Source organism: Sinocyclocheilus rhinocerous, unplaced genomic scaffold, assembly GCF_001515625.1.
Source record: "Sinocyclocheilus rhinocerous isolate Xijiao unplaced genomic scaffold, SAMN03320098_v1.1 scaffold100, whole genome shotgun sequence".
Taxonomy (NCBI): domain Eukaryota; kingdom Metazoa; phylum Chordata; class Actinopteri; order Cypriniformes; family Cyprinidae; genus Sinocyclocheilus; species Sinocyclocheilus rhinocerous.
In genome coordinates this window covers 715840-735764 of record NW_015624543.1, presented here as the reverse complement: position 1 = coordinate 735764, position 19925 = coordinate 715840, and the positions used below count along the sequence as shown (strand labels likewise).

The window sequence follows — 19925 nt, the reverse complement described above, 5'->3', positions numbered from 1 at the left end:
TTTCTTATATATATATATATATATATATATATCGACATGATGTTGCTGCCCTCACAGCCTCTGTGGCATTCCAAGCATACTTCAGTGTGTTGGTGTTTTTGGTGTCGTCTACATTGTGATGGATCTCAGGCAGCTGGCCTTGAGGCTAAACAAGCACACAATTTGACAGAGCATTACCATTAGGACTCACAGGAACGTCTGAACTTTCTCTTAAGCCATTGTGTCTCCCAGGTGCCATTGATTAAGCGGCAAAGATCGAAACGATTGACAGCCTTGATTTCTAAACTGGACAGATGTTATTATTCCTTACAAATAAATTTAAATAGCAAATGAACTATTTAAAGCTGTTCCAGATTCTCTAAATCACCCAAACCACTTCCACGAATGGCATGAAAAGTGAACCGTGGTCATGTGAGGTGGACTTATTCTAAACTAGCAGCGAGTGGGTGACTGGTTTTAAAAGTAGAGAAAGAATATCACAGCTAACTCATGAGTGGAAAATCCCAGCTTACTCTTGCAATGCTAATATACAGTACATGGAAAGCTCCTCCCACCTTTCCAAAGGAGGAAATTCATTTTGGGATTGCAGATATATATGCAGGTATGTTCACTACTATTCAAAAGTTTGGGGTGTAAAAAAAATCTTTAATGTTTCTGAAAGTCTCTTATGCTCACCAAGGCTGCATTTATTTAATAAAAATAACAGTAAAAACAGTATTGTAAAATATTATTACAATTTAAAATAACAATTTTAATTTTCAATTTTAATATATCTTAAAATGTAATTTATTCCGGTGATGGCAAAGCTGAATTTTCAGCAGTCATTGCTCCAGTCTTCAGTATCACATGATTACTTTTGACCAATTTAATGTGTCCTTGCTGAATAAAAGTATTTCAGTCCTGACAACTCTTGGGATAGATTGTAAAATCTTTATTAATATAAATAGAACGTGCATAGGTTTGGTCTTGGCGGACCAGATCTGCTGCTGCTGCTGCAGAGCAAGTAGACTTGCTTCTGCTAAATGCTTGGATCATAAAATTAAGGAATCATGCTGCTGCTGCTAGAGAGAGGAAGATTCCCGGAGCTGATCTAGGCAGGTGGTGCTGGGGAGGCGGTGGGCTAAGATGAGGGCACGTATAGCGATTGTATAGGTATACGGTAAGGAGTACGTAAATCTGATTGGCTGGGAACATTGAATTGAATGAACCAATTAGAACACAAGTAGAGTTTCATGGCTGAACTATTCATTAATTTCTGTAATTTAAAAAAATAAAAAAATTAAATGCTAGATTAGATATAAATCCACAGGAAAAAGGGTGCAACTTGTCTGGACTGGAATTATGTGAACAGGACACTGTTTTAGACTTTATTTTACATGTTTTGCCTACACTAATCATGCAACTTAAATATAAGATATAAATAGTTAAAATAACTTGCACATCATAGGGTAGGCCATGATGCTTCTGCTCTTAAGTTTAGTAATATTTTAGCAATAAAGCCAATTTATAAACACTGAACACACTTTTCATGTCCTGAGGTGCTCAAATCAGAAAAGGTCTCATAAACCAATTGAGTAATAATATGAAAGTGACATACAACGCTGCATCCAGGGCATTCGTTTCCATTCTCGCACGTTCGTCGTCGCGACTGGATCCCACCGCCACATGGAACTGTGCAACGTTCCCATGGAGACCATGCTGACCAATAGACATGTGGGGGGCAGGGCAGGTGCTCATTGCAGTATCTAAAACAGATTAAAACAAACATTTCAGCATGCAAATAAACATTTATTCACAAACTCATCTCCTAGTTATTCACTCAAACATCCTGATTATGCAATAAAAACAATGGCCTCAATAATTTAATATGAATCCTCTGAAGCACGAATTATTAAATCAAAAAGAAAAAATATATATTTTTACTTCAAAGTAAGAATATAATAATTTTCAATCTCTTTCTCCCCCGAAATGATAGTACACCATAATAGAAACTAATGGTAAACATTTCAGAAGTACTTGGTGCATCAAGTCATGGTGAATTCATGTTGAAATATAAAAGAGCCATTAAAAAATCCATGCGTTTAACAAAACAAGTTTTACCTTTGAACAAGGAAAAAAATATTTAACTAACTCAGGTAGGAACAGCAAACAAGAGATAATGACTGGCTAGCAGTTGTGTAGGTCTCCAAAGACAGGAAATGCCTAGGTTAACCTTAGTGTAATGAGCACTGATGGAGCTGTATCTTATCTAAATGAGGTCTGCAGGCAGAGGGGGTTTTCTGGGCCCGTTGTATGAGTAGTTGTAATTGAAAAGTAGTTGGTATAAAGGTAATTGGTATAAAGCATGATGATTGGACACACAAACTCAATCATTCCAGCTTTCATGTGGTCTCACTGCAATCAGATCTTTGAAAGGAAGCGAATAATAAATGAAGTCAGCTTCCTTTTGAAGATACGGTCATAATCAGAACAAAGGCTCGGAAAATGAATCAAAAAATAACCTCAACCATCCTGAGCCTGTGATGACCCCGAACCAGAAAAAATGAGCACAGATGTAAGCAGCATACAAATAAAGCAGGAAAACAAATTCTTACTGATTTTAAGTGCTAAAAACACATAAAATCCAAAAGTTAACTGAAATCATATTCATTTTATTTTATCCCCCCTATACACTTTTGTATGAAACATTTCCAGGCAAAAAATGTCCTCTTAACTATTCACAATTGATTTTAACCAGGTGGTAATGCTATGGCTTGAGTATTTAAATGAAGCCACTGCCATTCTTTTCACTACAGACATCTCTTTTTTATGTAAATTAGACTGATTATAGTTTGCAATTTATTAACAAAATTTATATTTGCCTGCCGAAATTAACGCCACACTCTTCCAGCGAAAAGAAAATGTTTGTATGAGGAAAGAAAATCATGGTATAGCCTTCCATATGGGCAATATTTATCTGTAGAACTGTAGAACTCTCCGGGGAAATTACACAAGGTGCATTTTTATTTTCTTGTGCCTGCAACCACTTTCTTCAAAAGAGATGTCTGATGATATGTGTATATGTGCAAATTAGAAAATAAGAGAATATTATCAGTTTCAAATATGAAAAAGAAAAAGTATCCAAAAATAGGAAGCAGTACACATTCCCATTAGAGAACTACTGATCAGGGCAACTTGTTGTGATGTAGCGTGCAATAAAAAAGTTGAGAGATCCATATAAGAAAGATTTATAGACAAGGGAAACCCACTGCCAATTTGCATATGCAAATACTGTTCATTCAAATTGGATTTGCTAAGTTTAACAAGTTTGCCCCTGTTCTGGCACAAAAAAAGGGGAAAGAAACAAACGATCAAAGGAACAAGAAGTGGTAATTAATAGCACATTTGAGATGGTGTATGAAGAGAATGAGGGAGCATGTAAAAAACACCATTTATCAAATGGATTTCAAGCAGAACAAAGTACTGGAGTGTTACGACAACAGTTCTTTTGCCTGCAGGCGTTCCGTCTTGTTTTAGAGAGTTTCTGAGCACAAATGGATGGGAGTTGCTGGCTCTGCGTTTACAGACACCCTGTGCCAGGATAGATATATGGCTCCGGACCAGTGCTGGATTATGGACCAGGCCAGTGGGGCCACTCTCAGGGACCTCCAAAGCCTCAGGCTGCATGACCTGAGACTTGAGACTTACAGAGAGAGTTGGTCACTAGGCTCCAAGCCCCTGAGTGCGTAACGTTCCTTGTCCAACAAAAGGGTGCTGGTGCCAGAGCCAATGCAGGCATGGAACATGTTCTTTTCATTTATATACTATGTACAGGATAATAACATATAATATTAAGAAATATTATTTATATGAAATATGTACACTACTGTTTAAAGTTTGGGGTCAGTAAAGCCAAGTACACACTACAGGATTTTATGCCCGATTTAAGCCGGATTTTCAAGTCAACGAGCTCGCGGACAGGTCAGGCTGTGATTGGGGGAAAATCGGCGGGTGATCAGCGCTCGGCAGTCTTTATGTGTGAACTACTCAACGATGCATCAAAGAGGCTCACTGACAAACAAATATCTAGCATGTTAAATATCTGGACCGGTCGGCCGACTCAACATCACGTGGTGTCAGCTGATCTAGAATGATTTCTGAACAACAAAAGGGTGAGTAAATGAGGAAAGAACATTTATTTTTGACTGAAGCATCACTTTAGCTGACTCTCGCACTCTTTCTTTTTCTTTCTTTCTCTTTCCCTCACTGAGGACATCTCATGGTAACTGACCCACAGCAGAGTTGCGTGCTGAGGACTTTGCCATCTGGCAGCATGTGCGCAAACAGGGAATAAAGTGTGACTGTACATATGAGCTGAATACCTCTGAACAGATGCCCAATGGCTGAGCAGGACTTACAGAAAAAAATTTCCCCGCAGCACTAACAAGTGAATCCAAACTTCTTTCAATATCGGACAAAAGACCCCGAACTATAGAGATTTTGCTGTAGCCCAAGTAGAACAAAAACAGGAATGTTACTTTCTTCTTTTGGTCCGAAGCAGGGTCCTGCTAAGGGAACTGACAAAGCACTTTTGAGCTATTAACTCGGCTCCCTTCAACCTTAAATGAAAACTGTGGGCCCTGACGCGCTCCCCGGATATGTTTTCACAGCCATTATGCACCGCTGGGCTGGTCGAGGTGTTGTATTAGAGTGGATGGGTGGTGTGAAAAACTCGCAGGGGCTTGTAGACTAGTTAGACTAAAGCCAAACTCAAAGCTTGCACCAGAACTTTTCTGCTGATTATTCACAGCCTTTATGCTCAGACACCTAAGGGCATCAAGTGCCCCAGCGCCTTGAATAAAGAGTGTAAGTGGGGGGCAGGAGATGGAAAATGCAAGAGGTGGCAGAAATCGTCTGATTCACAGTCACCTGCATAAAAAAAAAGAAAAAAGAAAGAAAAAGAAAAACTACCAATCTGCAGCATTCTTCATGTCTTAAGCCTCATGTCTGTGTTTCTAGGGTGACTCAAAAACCGTGGCATGCTCATTCTGTCCCGTCTCACAGGAAAATATTATTGCTCAGCAGTTGCTCCTTCATAGGCCAAGACACTTAGATGAAACATATTTTCAAGAACTCTAGTAGGTATCAACTTTGTCTCAGATGTTTATCCTGAAATTGCTTAGGAGACATAAAAGTAGAAATAAATGAGGCATTTTTTTAAATACAGTAGAAGTATAAAATTATAAAATTAATGTGGATAGCATGGGTCATATCATGAGCTTGGGATAATAGGATGAAGTGAAATTAGAAAGTTTATGACTTGTGATTGCAGACATCTTGGCAAACCTGAACTCAGTTTGTTATATTGTTAAAATTTCATCTTCTATTTATTATTTTTTAATCATGCATAGTTATAGCAAGTTACATTTACAAAACTGTCAATTTTTCAATTTAGTCCAGTACCATTTTGTTTCATCTTGTTGGCCGCCACTTGAGTCCTGAAGCAAAACCAGTTATTTACCTCTGGTCTAGCAGAAACTACTAAGATAATAAAGAGATCATTTCCTTATCTTTTTCTGCCCTGCTAGAGGAACCGCTGAGTTTCAGGGAATAAACAATGATGTCTTTAACATAAGTCATAATAGAGATAAAAATGTCTGAAGACAAAAACCTGAAGTGTGAGCTGGGAAAAGTTGGCACCTTCAACAGAGAGACCACAACTGTTTCCAACAGATGCCTCTCTCGACTTCTCTTCATCCCAGCACTTCAAGTCTAATTTTTCAGCTGCAATGCACTGTTGCTTAGAAACATCACACATTCTCAGGGCAGCACAGTTTAAACATAAATCTGCCATGATTAGATGGTGCACTATCATACCTACAGTGTTTGAGCGTGTGTATGTGGAATCTGTGGCTGCAGTCTCTGTAATTAGCAAGCCTTAGCATGTTTATTTTTAATTGGATGTCAGTCACACAAATTATAGGGCAGATAAAGAAGAACCTCTCTCACTCCTCCATTCAAGCATTTGGTTTGTGTGCTTCTAGTTATGTACTAACAAGCTTTCTAGAGATGAACATTGCATAATAGGATGAGTAATAAAAAAGCAATAAAATGAGCTGCATATATTTATTCATTATCGTCAACTGCCATGCAATCACAGCAGCAATCACACATGCAGCAGGTGAGAATGAAAGGAACAAACAAAAGAAGCATCATGCCCTTTCAAACAGGCATTTCCCCCCTTAGATTTTGTGGATTTTGAGTGTAAATTCCAAAAAACGAATACATTTGCATATATAATGAGCTGTCTAGCTTTTCTTTACCTCTCTTCCCGGTTCTGGCCCACACAAACACGTCCTCCATGGCGGGGAGTGGGGTTGCTGCAGGAACGCTGTCGGACCTGGAATCCGATCCCACAGCTGGTGCTGCAAGGAGCCCATGCCGTCCATGGCGTCCATGCCCCGTTTCTGAGGATGGATATGTTATGGCAGTAACCACTAATCAAACGCTGGCACAGCTGGCTGGTATAATCTGACCTTCAGTTTGTTAACTGAGGATCTTTGTTAAGACTGTTCTAAGCCTGTTTACAATGGAAACAACATAATTGTATGAAATGATTTAGTCTTGAAAATTAGTTTAGAATCACACAGCAACTTTTGTTCCTCAAAAATTGCTTTTTCATGTCATGGTATGGAAGCTTGTTTCCACTTGAGAGTGAGGATTAAAACAGGAAATTTATTAAAAAAAAATTTAATTTACAAATAAATTAAGTCACACTACAAGATATAAAATCACATTACGATAAACTTTCCATTTAGGAAGATACACACACAATTACAAGCCATTAAAGTCACATTATGAGACATAAAGTGGCATTCAAGAAATTTTGCAATTGTGAGAGATAAAGTTGCAATTATGAGAAATAAAGTAACAACTGAGGGTTACACTTTACTTGAAGGGGTGTGCATAAGACTGACATGACACCTTCATAATCATGACATGACACCTACATAATCATGACATGACACATGTCATGAATATGAAGGTTTTTATGCATGTTTATGACAACTGTCATTAAGTGTCATTCGCTCAGTTATGTAATTTTTAATGCAAAGATGACATTGTTTGAGATGTCTTTGTTATGGGCTATGGTTAGGGGTAAGGGTTAGGTTATGGTTAGGTCAAATAATGTCATATTTGCATTAAAAATGACATAACTGAGCGAATGACACTTAATGACACTTGTCATAAACATGCATAAAACCTCCTTCATGATTATGAAGGTGTCATGTCAGTCTTATGCACACCCCTTCAAGTAAAGTGTTACCCAACTGAGATATGTCATATCTGAAATTGCAAATGTCGGATTTAAAATGACAATAATGAGATATCAAGTCACAATTATGAGATATAAAGTTGCAATTGAGATAAAATCACAACTGTGAAATATGAATTTGAATTTGTAAAACAAAAAACAATTACAAAAAAACTCAAGGCACAATTGCGAAATATAGTCACAATGTGGGATATAAAGTCATAATTATGAGAAAAAAGTAACAGTTGTGAGACATCAAGTCGCACCTGCGATATTTAAAGTCATATTGTGAGTCAAAAATGTCAAATTAAGATAATTGAGGGAAATAAATTTGCAATTACAAGTCACATTGTATGATAGAAAGTAACAAATATGAGATATAAAATAATTGTGAGATGTAAAGTTTACAAAATCACAACTGTGAAATCGTGAGATATAAAATAACAATTACGCAAATCAATGCACAATTGCAAAATACAGTCACTCTATATGATTATGAGATATAAAGTCGCAATTATTAGAAATAAAATAACAATTGTGAGTCGTGAAGTTACAATTGTCATTAAAAATTGCAATTCTCAGATTTAAAATGATAATTCTGAGAAACCAAGTTACAATTGTGAGATATAAAGTACAAGAAATAATGTTGCAATTGTGATACTTTAAGTCACTAATACCTTATGTTTTTTACTTTGAGGTGGAAAAAGGCTTCCATATAAATCGGTTATGCTTAAAGGTGAATGTGTAACTTCCTGTTTGTGCTTTATTCTTTGTATGAACATTTGTATACCTGGAGCAGTTGGCCACCTCAACACTGATTCCTTGGCACGGCTGCCCTCCACACTGAGGGCTCGGGCTGTCACACGCTCGAGTCCGACACTGGCATGAACCAACACTGCCGCCATCACTATGACTGCAAGCTTTCCATCCTGACCAGGCTCCAAAATGACCATCCACAGTCACGTTCCTCACCTACACACACACACATACATAACCACACACAACAGAAAGAGAGCACATAAATAGTAAATGGGCACAGAAACAAGTAAACAATATATGAATGCAAATAAACGATTACTGCAGATAAGGTCACATTTGCCAGTTATTATATGAATCCAAACTAAATTATAACTTTCAGCATATTAGATTTGTGATAGCTGAAAATAGCACGGGCTCCTCTTTGGAAAATGAACATGCTTTACAATGAGCAAATATTTTCATTTGAGGCATTATATGAGAATATAGTTAATGCAATTTTGTTATTGCACTCTGGTTATTAACATCTGAGGTATCAGATACAGGTCAACATATTTTTTGAACAAAAGGAGAAGGTAATGTTATCTAGCGCATAAAACACAATGAATTCTGTGGAAAAGATTGTCAATGCATTATGAATTGAGAAGAATAAATGACCCTATGTGTGGAGAGATTTTGTTTGTGCAAAAATTGTTTGTGCTCTTTGTGTACAGAACGCATAAGAGAGTCACATTTCCAGTGTGGTGGAAAAGTAAAAACAAACCTCATTTTCAAAGGCCTCGCTTCTCCTTTAAATATAGATGGGGTTTCTGCCAGTTTTAAGACAGGGATGATACAGTAAGTTAATGTTTTTTCCAAACAAATGTGGTTCTTTGTTTATTTCCATACCGGGTCAGCCTCCAGATGGGCTTTGTGAATGAAGTGTGTCTCCATCTAGCATTACCGTGCTCTACTACTGAAGTCATTTTAGATCTGTCACTCAACCTCAGACACCTGGACACAATCTTACCCTGCAGATGAATACGCAAAAAATATGTGGGTGTATTATCCAAAAGGACTATGTCAAATGACCAGGATGTGTTAGTGTATGTGGAATCGTTACAGAAAAAGTTTTTTTTTCTTTTGTGTGTGTGTGGTTGAATTGTATTTTATCAAAAAAGAATGATTAAAAATTATTTTCATGGTTGTTGTTAGTAACGGGTTAAAGAACAGATGGGCCAAAGGACAATGTCGAGATGACAAAATTTGTTGAAAAGATAATATATGCAGTCATTTTATCTTTTTAAAACATGAATATCATATTGAATTTCACATTGAATATCACATCTGACAACCTGAACTAATCTTGCTATGTCAAAAGAAGCTTAAATTATCTGATATATTTTAGAAATTACAAACTTTGACACAGGGATTTTACTAGAACTATAAAACACAAGTGAATCAAAACCTTAAGAAAGAAAGAAAAAATAATAAAAACATTGGCAAAATTGGAACCAACTATCAAAACTTTTTTCCATTATTTTAACCTTTTTCTGAATTGTTTATTAATTTTTAAATACAATATCAGTTACAGTTCCACCCAAAAAACAAACAAACAAACAATCAGAAAACCCCCCAAAAACAAACCAAAATCACAAAACACAAAACAGAACCAAAAAAAACTAACAAAACAAAGCAAAAAACAACAAAAAAAGAAACAAAAAAACAAAAACAAAGCAAAGGGAAAAAAACACAAAAAACAACAACAAAACAAAACAAAACAGTCATTGCATGTTTTAGGAAACAAAAGGTTTGGACACAAAAAAAGAGGCATCACGTCATTGACCTTGTAAGAGAAAGTGAATGAAATTGGAAACAAACAAACAAACAGAAAACCCCCCAAAAACAAACCAAAATCACAAAACACAAAACAGAACAAAAAAAAACTAACAAAACAAAGCAAAAAACAACAAAAAAAGAAACAAAAAAACAAAAACAAAGCAAAGGGAAAAAAACACAAAAAACAACAACAAAACAAAACAGTCATTGCATGTTTTAGGAAAGAAAAGTTTTGGACACAAAAAAGAGGCATCACGACAATGACCTTGTAAAAGAAGGTGAATGAAATTGGAACATTTTGCAGGCGGATTCAAATCTGCATCTTCCATGTGAGTACTTCGGCTTAACATGTTTGTGGCACATTTTTGATTTCACATTTTAAAGGATATCTGGACCTCAAAATGTGTAACCAATATGTGTAAACAACACGTGTGAAACTAAATCAATACAAATCTTGCATTCTAGTGACTCTGAGACAGAAGCCACCCACACTTTTACACTTCCCTGTTTGTGTTCAAAAGTTCCACGCTGCTTTCTTCAGGCAGCGTGGGAGGCAACTTGCTATTACACAAAATGTCATTTCTCAGCTAAAGCTACAAGCTTCAAGGTCTTTTACCTAAAGACCCCGTGAGACTGCCACGACGCCTGATATAGTTTATAGTATCTGGGTGTCTACAAATATGTGTGTGTGTGTGTGTGTGTGTGGATTGTGCTTTCAGAGCTGTCGTGTCACACAGAACACTGCATGTAACCTTTAGAACATGAAACCATTTGAAGAGCAAGTGTCTAAATATTTTCAGAGCCACTGTACATGGGAGGGATGTGATGGATTGGACGAAGATTCTGGGAGTGATCTACAGGCACGGCGGCCTCAGGCAGGGGCACATGTCAGCACAAAGGAGTGTGGGAATATGAAGCCATGTTACCAGAGAATGCCATTCAACAGAAACATGGCTGATGGCAAATTCTGCTGCGCTTTGTTTCTTTGCACACAAGCGCTATTTACTATTAGCCTTATATTCTCTTTTTGAGTTCAGAAGGAGGAAAAGTTTGTTTTGCTGCAAAAGCAGTAATACATCAGATCTGCACTGTCTGTCCATCACCTGCAATGTTTCCTCAATATTGTTATAAAACACTTCTAAGAGTGTCTGCTGTTATGAGAAAAAAAAGTTGATCCTGCAAGTTACAGTTCAAGCATTTGTCACTGTTCTTCACGGACAGACTGGATCAGCATCAAGAGTCTTCATACGAAAAAACATTTGGCTTTAAGGGCTGAGGCACTGCGTGAATGATTGAAGTGCATTCTGGATACTCACAGGACACCGTGTGATGCTTTGTTCCCATTGGCTCATGCTGACGCTTTCTTCCAGGGTGGTGCATTTCTTGAGCACTAGATCCCAGCCGCAGTACGGATCCCTGGCCCCCACACAGGCACTGAGAGAGAGAGAGGTAGAACAGATGCTAATCGTGATACAAAAGTTTACGGCAACATTAATCAACTGAAAGAAGACAAAAGAAGAGCAGAAGTGAAGAGGTCATGTAACGAGAAATCCAATTTTCCTTTATGAAAGCATACTGTTCACAGGTTTTACAACTGAAAACTTCCTTCCCAGTCCAAAAACATCATATATTGACATTAAACCACAAATAAGGCTTATAAAATCCTTTCTGACATCAGAAACTTGAAGACTTTAACCATCAGAAACTTGAAACAAGAACAAATAGGACAGATCGCATTGTTCATAAACACCAGTAGAACTAAAAAAATAAAAATAAAATAATTAATATTTTGTAAAAGTTGTAATTGTAAAAGTCCACTAAAAATATGCTGTTCCTGGTTGTGTGTAGCACCTACAGCTCTGCACAGCCTTCTGAAGAAGGCATTTACATAAAGGTCTTAAAGGCACAGGGTTAAAAACAGCCTGTTTAACTCTAAGAGAGAAAGACGGGTTGAAAAATCATCATGTAAATTAAATTATAACTCTAAGTAGAGCAACAAAGTTGAATAACTTTATAAGTGTACCTCTGGGAAATAAATAGAATGATAAAAACATATGATATGAACCCTTTAAAAAGTTAAACACCTTAAAGAGCACACATGCTTCTTATAATGAATATTGCTTGCTTTGGCATAACTTAATCTGGCAATATTTCCCTTGAGTGCTGGTAATAACTTTCATCAGAAACAGAGAAGAGCCCTGAGATGCACCAAATAGCTTTTCAAACTCATTGAGGACTATCACAGCAGTCATCAGCATGGATGGAAAAATGAAGCCAAGCGTTCAGTGCCATAAAATTTAGAGTACAGTGACACTGCAATGTGAGTGTCAGCAGTGTAAACCAGGCACTTTAAAATTGCCCTGTTATGGGATGTGACTTTATTAAAACTAAATTTGCATCCGTTCCCCTTTTTGGTGTCAGAAAGTATAAAGGTGTGAGTAATTGACCTCTCCCAATCTTCAGCCGCTTAAGAGGATAGAAAAAGCTCATCTGGCAAAACTCAGCTCAAATTCACATAACTCAGAGTTTTTCATTGGAATGCAAATGGAGAGGGATGATGAACAGGCTGCCATCTCCCCTTATGAGCAGAGATTAGAGAAGTGCTCTTGATATGAAGGCCTGGAGGCACAATGTCAAACATGATGTTTGTTCTTTGTTGCCCTCTGGCAGAGGATCGTTGTGTCATTACGTTTATTCTTGCGCAGTGAAAAAAAATTTCAGTTGCAGGCATGTATGAATTTGTTAGATTAGTAGTATCATTTATCTTGCCAGGAATCAAAACTTTGGTATTATTAAAAGCAATTATGAAATGACACTTGCATTTAACTTGTCACATAAAATGTGAAATCTGCAAGGAAAACGAATGGGTAACACTTAACAATAAGGTTCAGTTTGTCAACATTAGTTAATGCATTAGGTATCATTAACTAACAATGAACAATACTTTTACAGAATTTAATAATTTAGGATATATCTATATATACCAATATATTTCAGCAAGTAAATACTGTAAATTCACATTAATTATGAACAAACATGAATTAACAATTAAAAGACAGTATAAAGCATCAACCTAAATTAATAAATGCTGTAAAATGGTCGACTGTCAACAAAGTTAACAAATTGAATTTTATTAAAAAGAGTGACCAAAAATAAATAAATAATAAAAATTCAGTGGTGGAAAAAAATTTCAAGTGGACTTGATTTTACTCTTTAAGAGATGATCGGACAGTGAAAAATAGGATTCATTGTTATTTGTTAATACTTTTTTCCATTGGCCACATGGCCTTTGTACACAGAAAAGAAAAGTTGTGTCAGGTGCAAAAAGTTATTGTATTTTGATGAAAGAGTCTATATAATAAAAAAGGATAAATGATCTGTCAAGAAAAAACAAAACAAAAAAACTAAAGTATCCTAAAAGTCCATATAATCTGTTCATTATATAAACCTTAATCAGGTTAGATGCCATATTGAATTTAACATGGATGAGGCTGTTAAAGATAGACTTAAGGCCCATTCACACCAAGAACGATAACTATAAAGATAATTATATTAGGGTCCACACCAGCGGACGATATCGTCTGTTTATTCTTAGCGCATGCTTGTCTGCCGCTTTAAATTCTCGAGCTCATTATAGCAGGATTGATTCTGATCAACGTTTTTATCGTTCATCAGCTGGAAAAAAAGCATTCTGAAAGTGATTCGAAGGATATTGTTTCTCTGTGCCTTTATCGTTAAAGCTGTGGTGTGGAATTTTTAGAAATATCTTTATCGTTATCTTTATAGTTATCGAACTTGGTGTGAACAGGCCTTTACTGTGTTTACAAGGGAAAGGACTGTATAAAGGTTATGTAATTTTCACAACTGCTGTTTTTTGAGAAAGACATTTCGTCAGCTAAACAATCAGAATGTTGTTAAACGACAGTAAAATCCATTACTTTTGTCCCTCACAGCCTCGTTTTCATTCCTGTCAAAACTGGCACTAATGAGGTCTAAGTCATCTAGAAACAGCACCTTTTGTGTTCCACAGAAGAAAGTAAGTCAGCTTTTGACACGAGGGTGAATAAATGATGACAGTTTTCATTTTTGGGAAATAGTTATGAATTTCTACCTTGAGACGTTGTATATCTATCTGTTGAGAAGCAGCAGTACTCACTCTCTAGACTTGTGGAAGTTGCAGCGCATCAGGGGGATTTTGATGACCAGATCTCTGACTCCCACAAATAGCTCACTGCGACTGTGGAGTATGAGCAGGCTGCGGATTGGCTGCCTCTTCTTTGTGGGGAAAAGCTCAATCTCATCCAGCAAACAGCTGCCCATGGTCTGGTTCAGCGAAGGGGGGGGGGGGTGATCAAGTTGGGCATCTCTGATGACCTGGTGAGATTGGAAGGAAATGATGTCAGAGAAGCAGAAGTGGAGAATGACCTCAGATATCTCTAATCACATGAAAATTCTATAAAGTGCTCGTCTGCCACCTGGGCTGTCACCTTAAATATGAATGTGCTATTTGGATCAGAAAGGGCAAAGAGGGCAGACTGACTACTCTCCAGAGAAGATTCATTATCTTCTCCAAAGTGTGGCTTTTGTGCAGTTGAAAGGAGGGCAGAATTATCGACTGAATCACCTTTTGCAAGTTACACATCCCTCTGTGGCGCATGTGGTCTGTGAGTCCATGGAGGACATTCATTGGTCTCATAATGTCACAAAGAGTGAACTGGATTGGTTTGATAAGCTATATAATATCTATTTTATCCTAGCCATAGTTGCTGTTATTCTTCTGTTCACTCCAATGTGGCCTGTCAGGTGTTTTATAGGAGCCATACAACATGTGGGGCAGTGAACTTTTAGATACTAGAGCCACTGATTAGGTCCCTGCCCTTGTCAAAACAGGCTTCAGTGCTCTATTTCATTCCATTCGACTGTGAAATTCCAGCTACGTTCCTCACACTTCAAGCTATTATTGTCTGGCATGAATTGAATTGCGGCTAACTTAAAGGCACATAAAGGACTGTTTGCCATAGCAGAGGATTTATCTTATAGCACCTCTCAAACATTTTAATCTTGAGTGCACTTCATTATCCTGGAATACATGGCAAGTGATTGCAATGTTGAGCATTAAATGATTAATTCATAATTTACTCATTCTCATGTTGTTCCAAATGTGTTTGACTTACTTTTTATTTTGGAACATCAAAAGAAAGATTTCAAAAATTAAAAAAAATATGCCAGTTTTCCATACAATTAAAATGAATAGGGATTAAAGTTTCCAATCTTCAAACAAAAGATGCAAAAGCGCTATATAAATAAATTTTATAAAAGTGATTCGTACAATGTGTGCGCAATATTTTTTGACTTCGGAAGTCATATGAGAGCTTTGTGTGAGGAACAGACCAGTGTTACCAATGTTAAAACTATTAAAAATAGTTTTCAGTAATTGAAATTAAAACTTAAAAAATAAATAAAAATACAAATACAGTATTAGATGAAAACAAATAAATTAGAAATATTGCCTTGGCAACTAACTCAAGTTTAAGTTAACATATTAAAATTGCTAAAACGAACTAACTAAATAAATAGATAATACTAAATTAACAAATAATAATACTAAATTAACAAAGTTTATTAAACACATCTTTTTAATGAATCAGTTAAACCAGTTCACAAAAGTTTTTAAGTTTGAAGACTTGGAATATGAGCCATATGAACCGCTTTTTAAGACCGGGAGCCATTTGTGACCATTAAAATTCTCCTTTTTCTGATCCACAAAGAAATAAAGTCATACAGGCTTGAAATGACATGACATTTTGACAACAACATTTTTTGGGTGAACAATTCCTTTTTTTTTTTTTTTTTTTGCTATTCAATTCTTTTATTCCCACACTGTGAGACTAGACAGACATTGTGAATGCTGTTAAATCAGCATGAGGCTTTGACTTCTGCCAATAATCGAAACCAGTTGGTGTATTTCAGAAATAAAATCAAAGCCATGCTGCTCGCCCAATTAGCAAACAGCTTTTAAACCCTGACTGTCCTGTGTGTTTATGCTGTACGATTTAACAAGTGTTTCCTTCCCTTTTACAAGTGTTTATTTTACACAGTTCTTTAACAACAAGTGTCCCTGTAATTTAATTTCTGTTGACACGTAACTAGATATTCAGTGTTTTTCAGCAGTGAACAGGCTAGAGCAGACAGACTTGGAGATTTCCAGTGCTCTGGTGTGCAGCTGGATAGTAAATGACAGCTTACAGTACATTTTTTTCCCTATGTAAGCAGATGTTGCCTTTGATGTTTTATCGCTGCTATGTGTCTAATGCCTTTATTCAGCCTGGTGACCAACTGTTGCTTGCTTCAAAGACCAATGATTCAAGTGGACCACTAATTACTAGAGTCAGTTTTGCCCTGTGTCTCCCTTGTGGCAATGCAGAAGTCTTCACTCGACAAAGTTTTGATGGTAAAAGTAACATTCTAATAAGCTGTGGGTTTAATGAGAAGTCGGCCACCTGGGATTTTCGGACTACTTTAATATTACAGGCTTTAATGTTCATTTACATTTTAGATCTGTTTAACTATCCACTATTTATATTCTTGATGTTAGAGACCCATATTTGTCTTCAGTGTGAATCGACTGACAGACTTATATGTGTGTGTACAGTATTGGCCCGAATATAAGACGACACTGATTATAAGACGACCCCCCTTTTTCCAGATGTACCTTTTGGAAAAAGGCTTTTTAAAAAACAAATCTTGTTTTTTCTCAGTAAAACAAATTTTGTCTTCATTTTTCCTATTTAAATTTTTGTTTTGAAAGTATTCCTATTTTAATTTTTGTTTTGAAAGTATGGTAAAAACTGGTCAAATGTACCAACAATCACATTTAAAAAATATAGGCCTACACTTTTTGATATACCATTAAAAAAAAAAAACAGATCTAATAGTAGCCTACCAAAATCTTATTAACAGTAGAAGTTAAATCTTACTGTAGTCTTCAAATCTGGGTACTGTCTTATGTTTTAAAATCACAAAGGGAGTTTGGTGCCATCAGGCTAACGTGACAGTCACGACTCATGCAGCTGTAAGGTTTTCTTTTTCTTTTGTTTTTACTCGCGATCTTTACAACACGCATTACATTACGTATTTCATGGCACACTCGTTTTATGCGTATTTGGCGCCACCTATTGTTGTGGGTGTATTATTGACATGTCAAAGTCTAGACCCTGAATATAAGACGACCGCGTTTTTTTCAGATGTATTTCCAAGAAAAAAATATCGTCTTATATTCGGGACAATACGGTACTTACATTACTGTTCAAAATTGTGTTTTCGAAATAGGCTCACCATGGCTGCATTTATTCAGTCTTCAATGTCACATGATCTTTCAGAAATCATTCTAATATGCTGATTCGCTGCTCAAGAAACATTTCTTATTATCATCGATGTTGAAAACAGAATGCTGCTTAATTTTTATTTTAGGATTCTTTATATATCTATATATAAATAGGATATATGGTCTATATACACACACACACACACACACCTCACACTTCTGAATTTATTTCTTATTTTCAACTTTATCTTACAAATGATTATTATTACATTTATCTATTTTTGACTGAGGAGGAAATGAGCTTCTATACTAATCTGATCACTCACTATTAGCATCTGCTACAACTAATGGACTGCATTTGCAATTCTGCAGCAAGTAGTGTGCTATTAGTAGAGCATCTTATGCTGCAACTCCATTTACCTTCATCAGTGACGTATATCTGTACGGTGCTTATTTTAGACTATATTAAATGTACATAAATGTTAATACTACTTACAGACCTCCTCTTTATTCTATGCAGAGGTGATGTGGTACTATACCTGTTGCTAGATAAATGATGTGATAGAGCATGTCTTTGCCCTGCACTACATCCACAGCCACATGGGAGAAGCGCACATTGTCCTCCATGAAGTACGGCACAGGAACGACGGGCTGCACCACCTCGTGCATCAGAATGAACTTCTGGGCATCCTGCAAATTCCTCTCCGTCAAGTTCACATAGGAGCCGTAATCTAGGGGCTCCTGTACGAATCATGTCATGAATCCTTGTGTTTCAAAGAGAAAATAAATGAAGTAAAATACTTTTTTTTTGGACTTTGGAAACTTAATTATCAGGTCACAGAGATCGGCTTCAATAAGCCAGATGAGAAAGTCTGATTCAGCTGATCCAAAAATCCATGCTGATCAGAAAGTTTATAAAGGGTTTAGATATGGTAGTCAAGTCATTTTAATGGGGTCATTACTAAGCACGCATATAGAATCTGCACCCAATTCCACAGAAAGCGCTGAAGATTTTCAAAGAATGTGAACACGTCAGTCAGAGCATCTGGCCCTTGTGTGTTTGTTATTAGAGGTGAAACATGTAATCGAACTGGCTTTCAACACAATTTACTATGTTTAAATTCCTTCCGTAGAATTTCACCCAAAATCAGCATAGAAAATGTAAATAAAAAGTCTGCAGACTCCATCTGGGCCTGGTCATGGATCTCAAGCCGCATTAAAACACATTTAACTGCTTTAGATTAACCCCCCAACTATAAAGCAAGTACCAGCAATTTAGGGTGAATACTTTAGACACAGATACATTCCTTCATGCTGACCACTAGAGTCTGAACATGAGTTTAGATTTCTGAAAAAAGTCTTAAAACTAAATGCACTTCAGACTCAGTCATTGTGAAGTGGCTGGCAATACTCCACAGGAGATGAATACAGACTTTATTAGCTCTTATCATTGTAACCGCCCTGCCTAAAATGTTATAAGCTGGCAACTTTATTAATAAATTCATGAGCATTACAAAGACATGGAAATGGAGGCAAATTAAGGACCATGAGAGAGGTTTGAGGAACCGTGGCCCGATCCATCTCCCCTCTATCATCAAAAATATCAGACTTGGGTGTTTGTGGGTTTTGGATAATTGGACAGTGTTCAGAAAAATAAAAATTCACTTCACATATTCTTTTTTCCGGAGAACAATCAGGCAAAAACATGAGGCAATAAAACCAAAAACATCAGTCACCATCTCATTTTAATTGGGCACACATAGGTGGTAGTTGAGGTGAGAAAGTCAATTATTTTTTTGGTTGTTTACCGCTGGAGTGCTGCCAACAGAAAGAGACCTGGCACTCTTCACAAATACCATTCTATTTGGCATTAGAGCAGAGACACAAATCCCACATTTATTGTTGTTATTACCCTAGAATGAAATGTAGGTGTTTTTTAAAATATGTTTTCTTTTATTTTGAAGTGTCCCACCTCAGTTGTATTTAACAATTAAAATCATACACCATCATTTTGACGTTATCTGTTAAATACAAATTCAATTAATTTGCAAAATCAAGTAAAAATATTAATATTATTAACTAATTAAAAAAAAACAAAAAGAAGTATAATCAAGTGGTTCTTACAGGATGGTGGGAAGACAAGACACATATAGTGTATTGTGAAAATAATGTTTTTTTTTAATCCAGCATTTGCTGGATTTTTTAATCTTTTGGAAAAAATGTCTTATAAATGTCTTTATTGTCATATATATAAATATATTATTATTATTATTATTATTTTTTTAATCAAACAGGGACGAAATTTTCCAAACCTCATCAAATAATGGAAAATAAAACTAAGAATATTCAGAATTACTTCTTGATGAAGAGGATGATGATCAACATTCTCTGAAGGTTAAGCACTTCCTTTCACTGACCATTTGAGCGTTTCAGGCCCTATTCTGTACCCTATTTGTGGAAAGTGCCACTTAACTTGTAAAGCAGATGGAGCGAATGCATACTGTCCGTAAAAGTGGCTGTCATTTTCTGGGAGCTTACCTGAAAGTCAGGGTTGGGATTGGGGTAGGGCAGCCAAGCGGAGCGGGAGTTCTCCTGGTACTTGAAAGGCCCACTGAACACTTGGGTAATAGCGCTCAGATTGAAGGCGCACACTGCTGATGCGGCAATGCTGTTGCTGAGAACAGAGTCAGAAGTAGGCAGTCAGCACACACACACACAAACACACACACACAC

General features: G+C 36.5%; 1 protein-coding gene across 1 annotated transcript in view; it reads right to left on the bottom strand.

The window, feature by feature from the left end:
* LOC107741914 (semaphorin-5A) overlaps nucleotides 1–19925 on the bottom strand; it is a 96338-nt gene that overhangs the window by 43570 nt on the left and 32843 nt on the right. The window contains exons 10-16 of the mRNA XM_016554723.1: nucleotides 19731–19866; nucleotides 17732–17933; nucleotides 14025–14232; nucleotides 11185–11302; nucleotides 8085–8266; nucleotides 6303–6446; nucleotides 1598–1745 (exon numbers count right to left, since the gene is read on the bottom strand). Of these exons, the coding sequence (XP_016410209.1) occupies nucleotides 1598–1745; nucleotides 6303–6446; nucleotides 8085–8266; nucleotides 11185–11302; nucleotides 14025–14232; nucleotides 17732–17933; nucleotides 19731–19866 (1138 nt within the window). The remainder of the gene's footprint in view (nucleotides 1–1597; nucleotides 1746–6302; nucleotides 6447–8084; nucleotides 8267–11184; nucleotides 11303–14024; nucleotides 14233–17731; nucleotides 17934–19730; nucleotides 19867–19925) is intronic.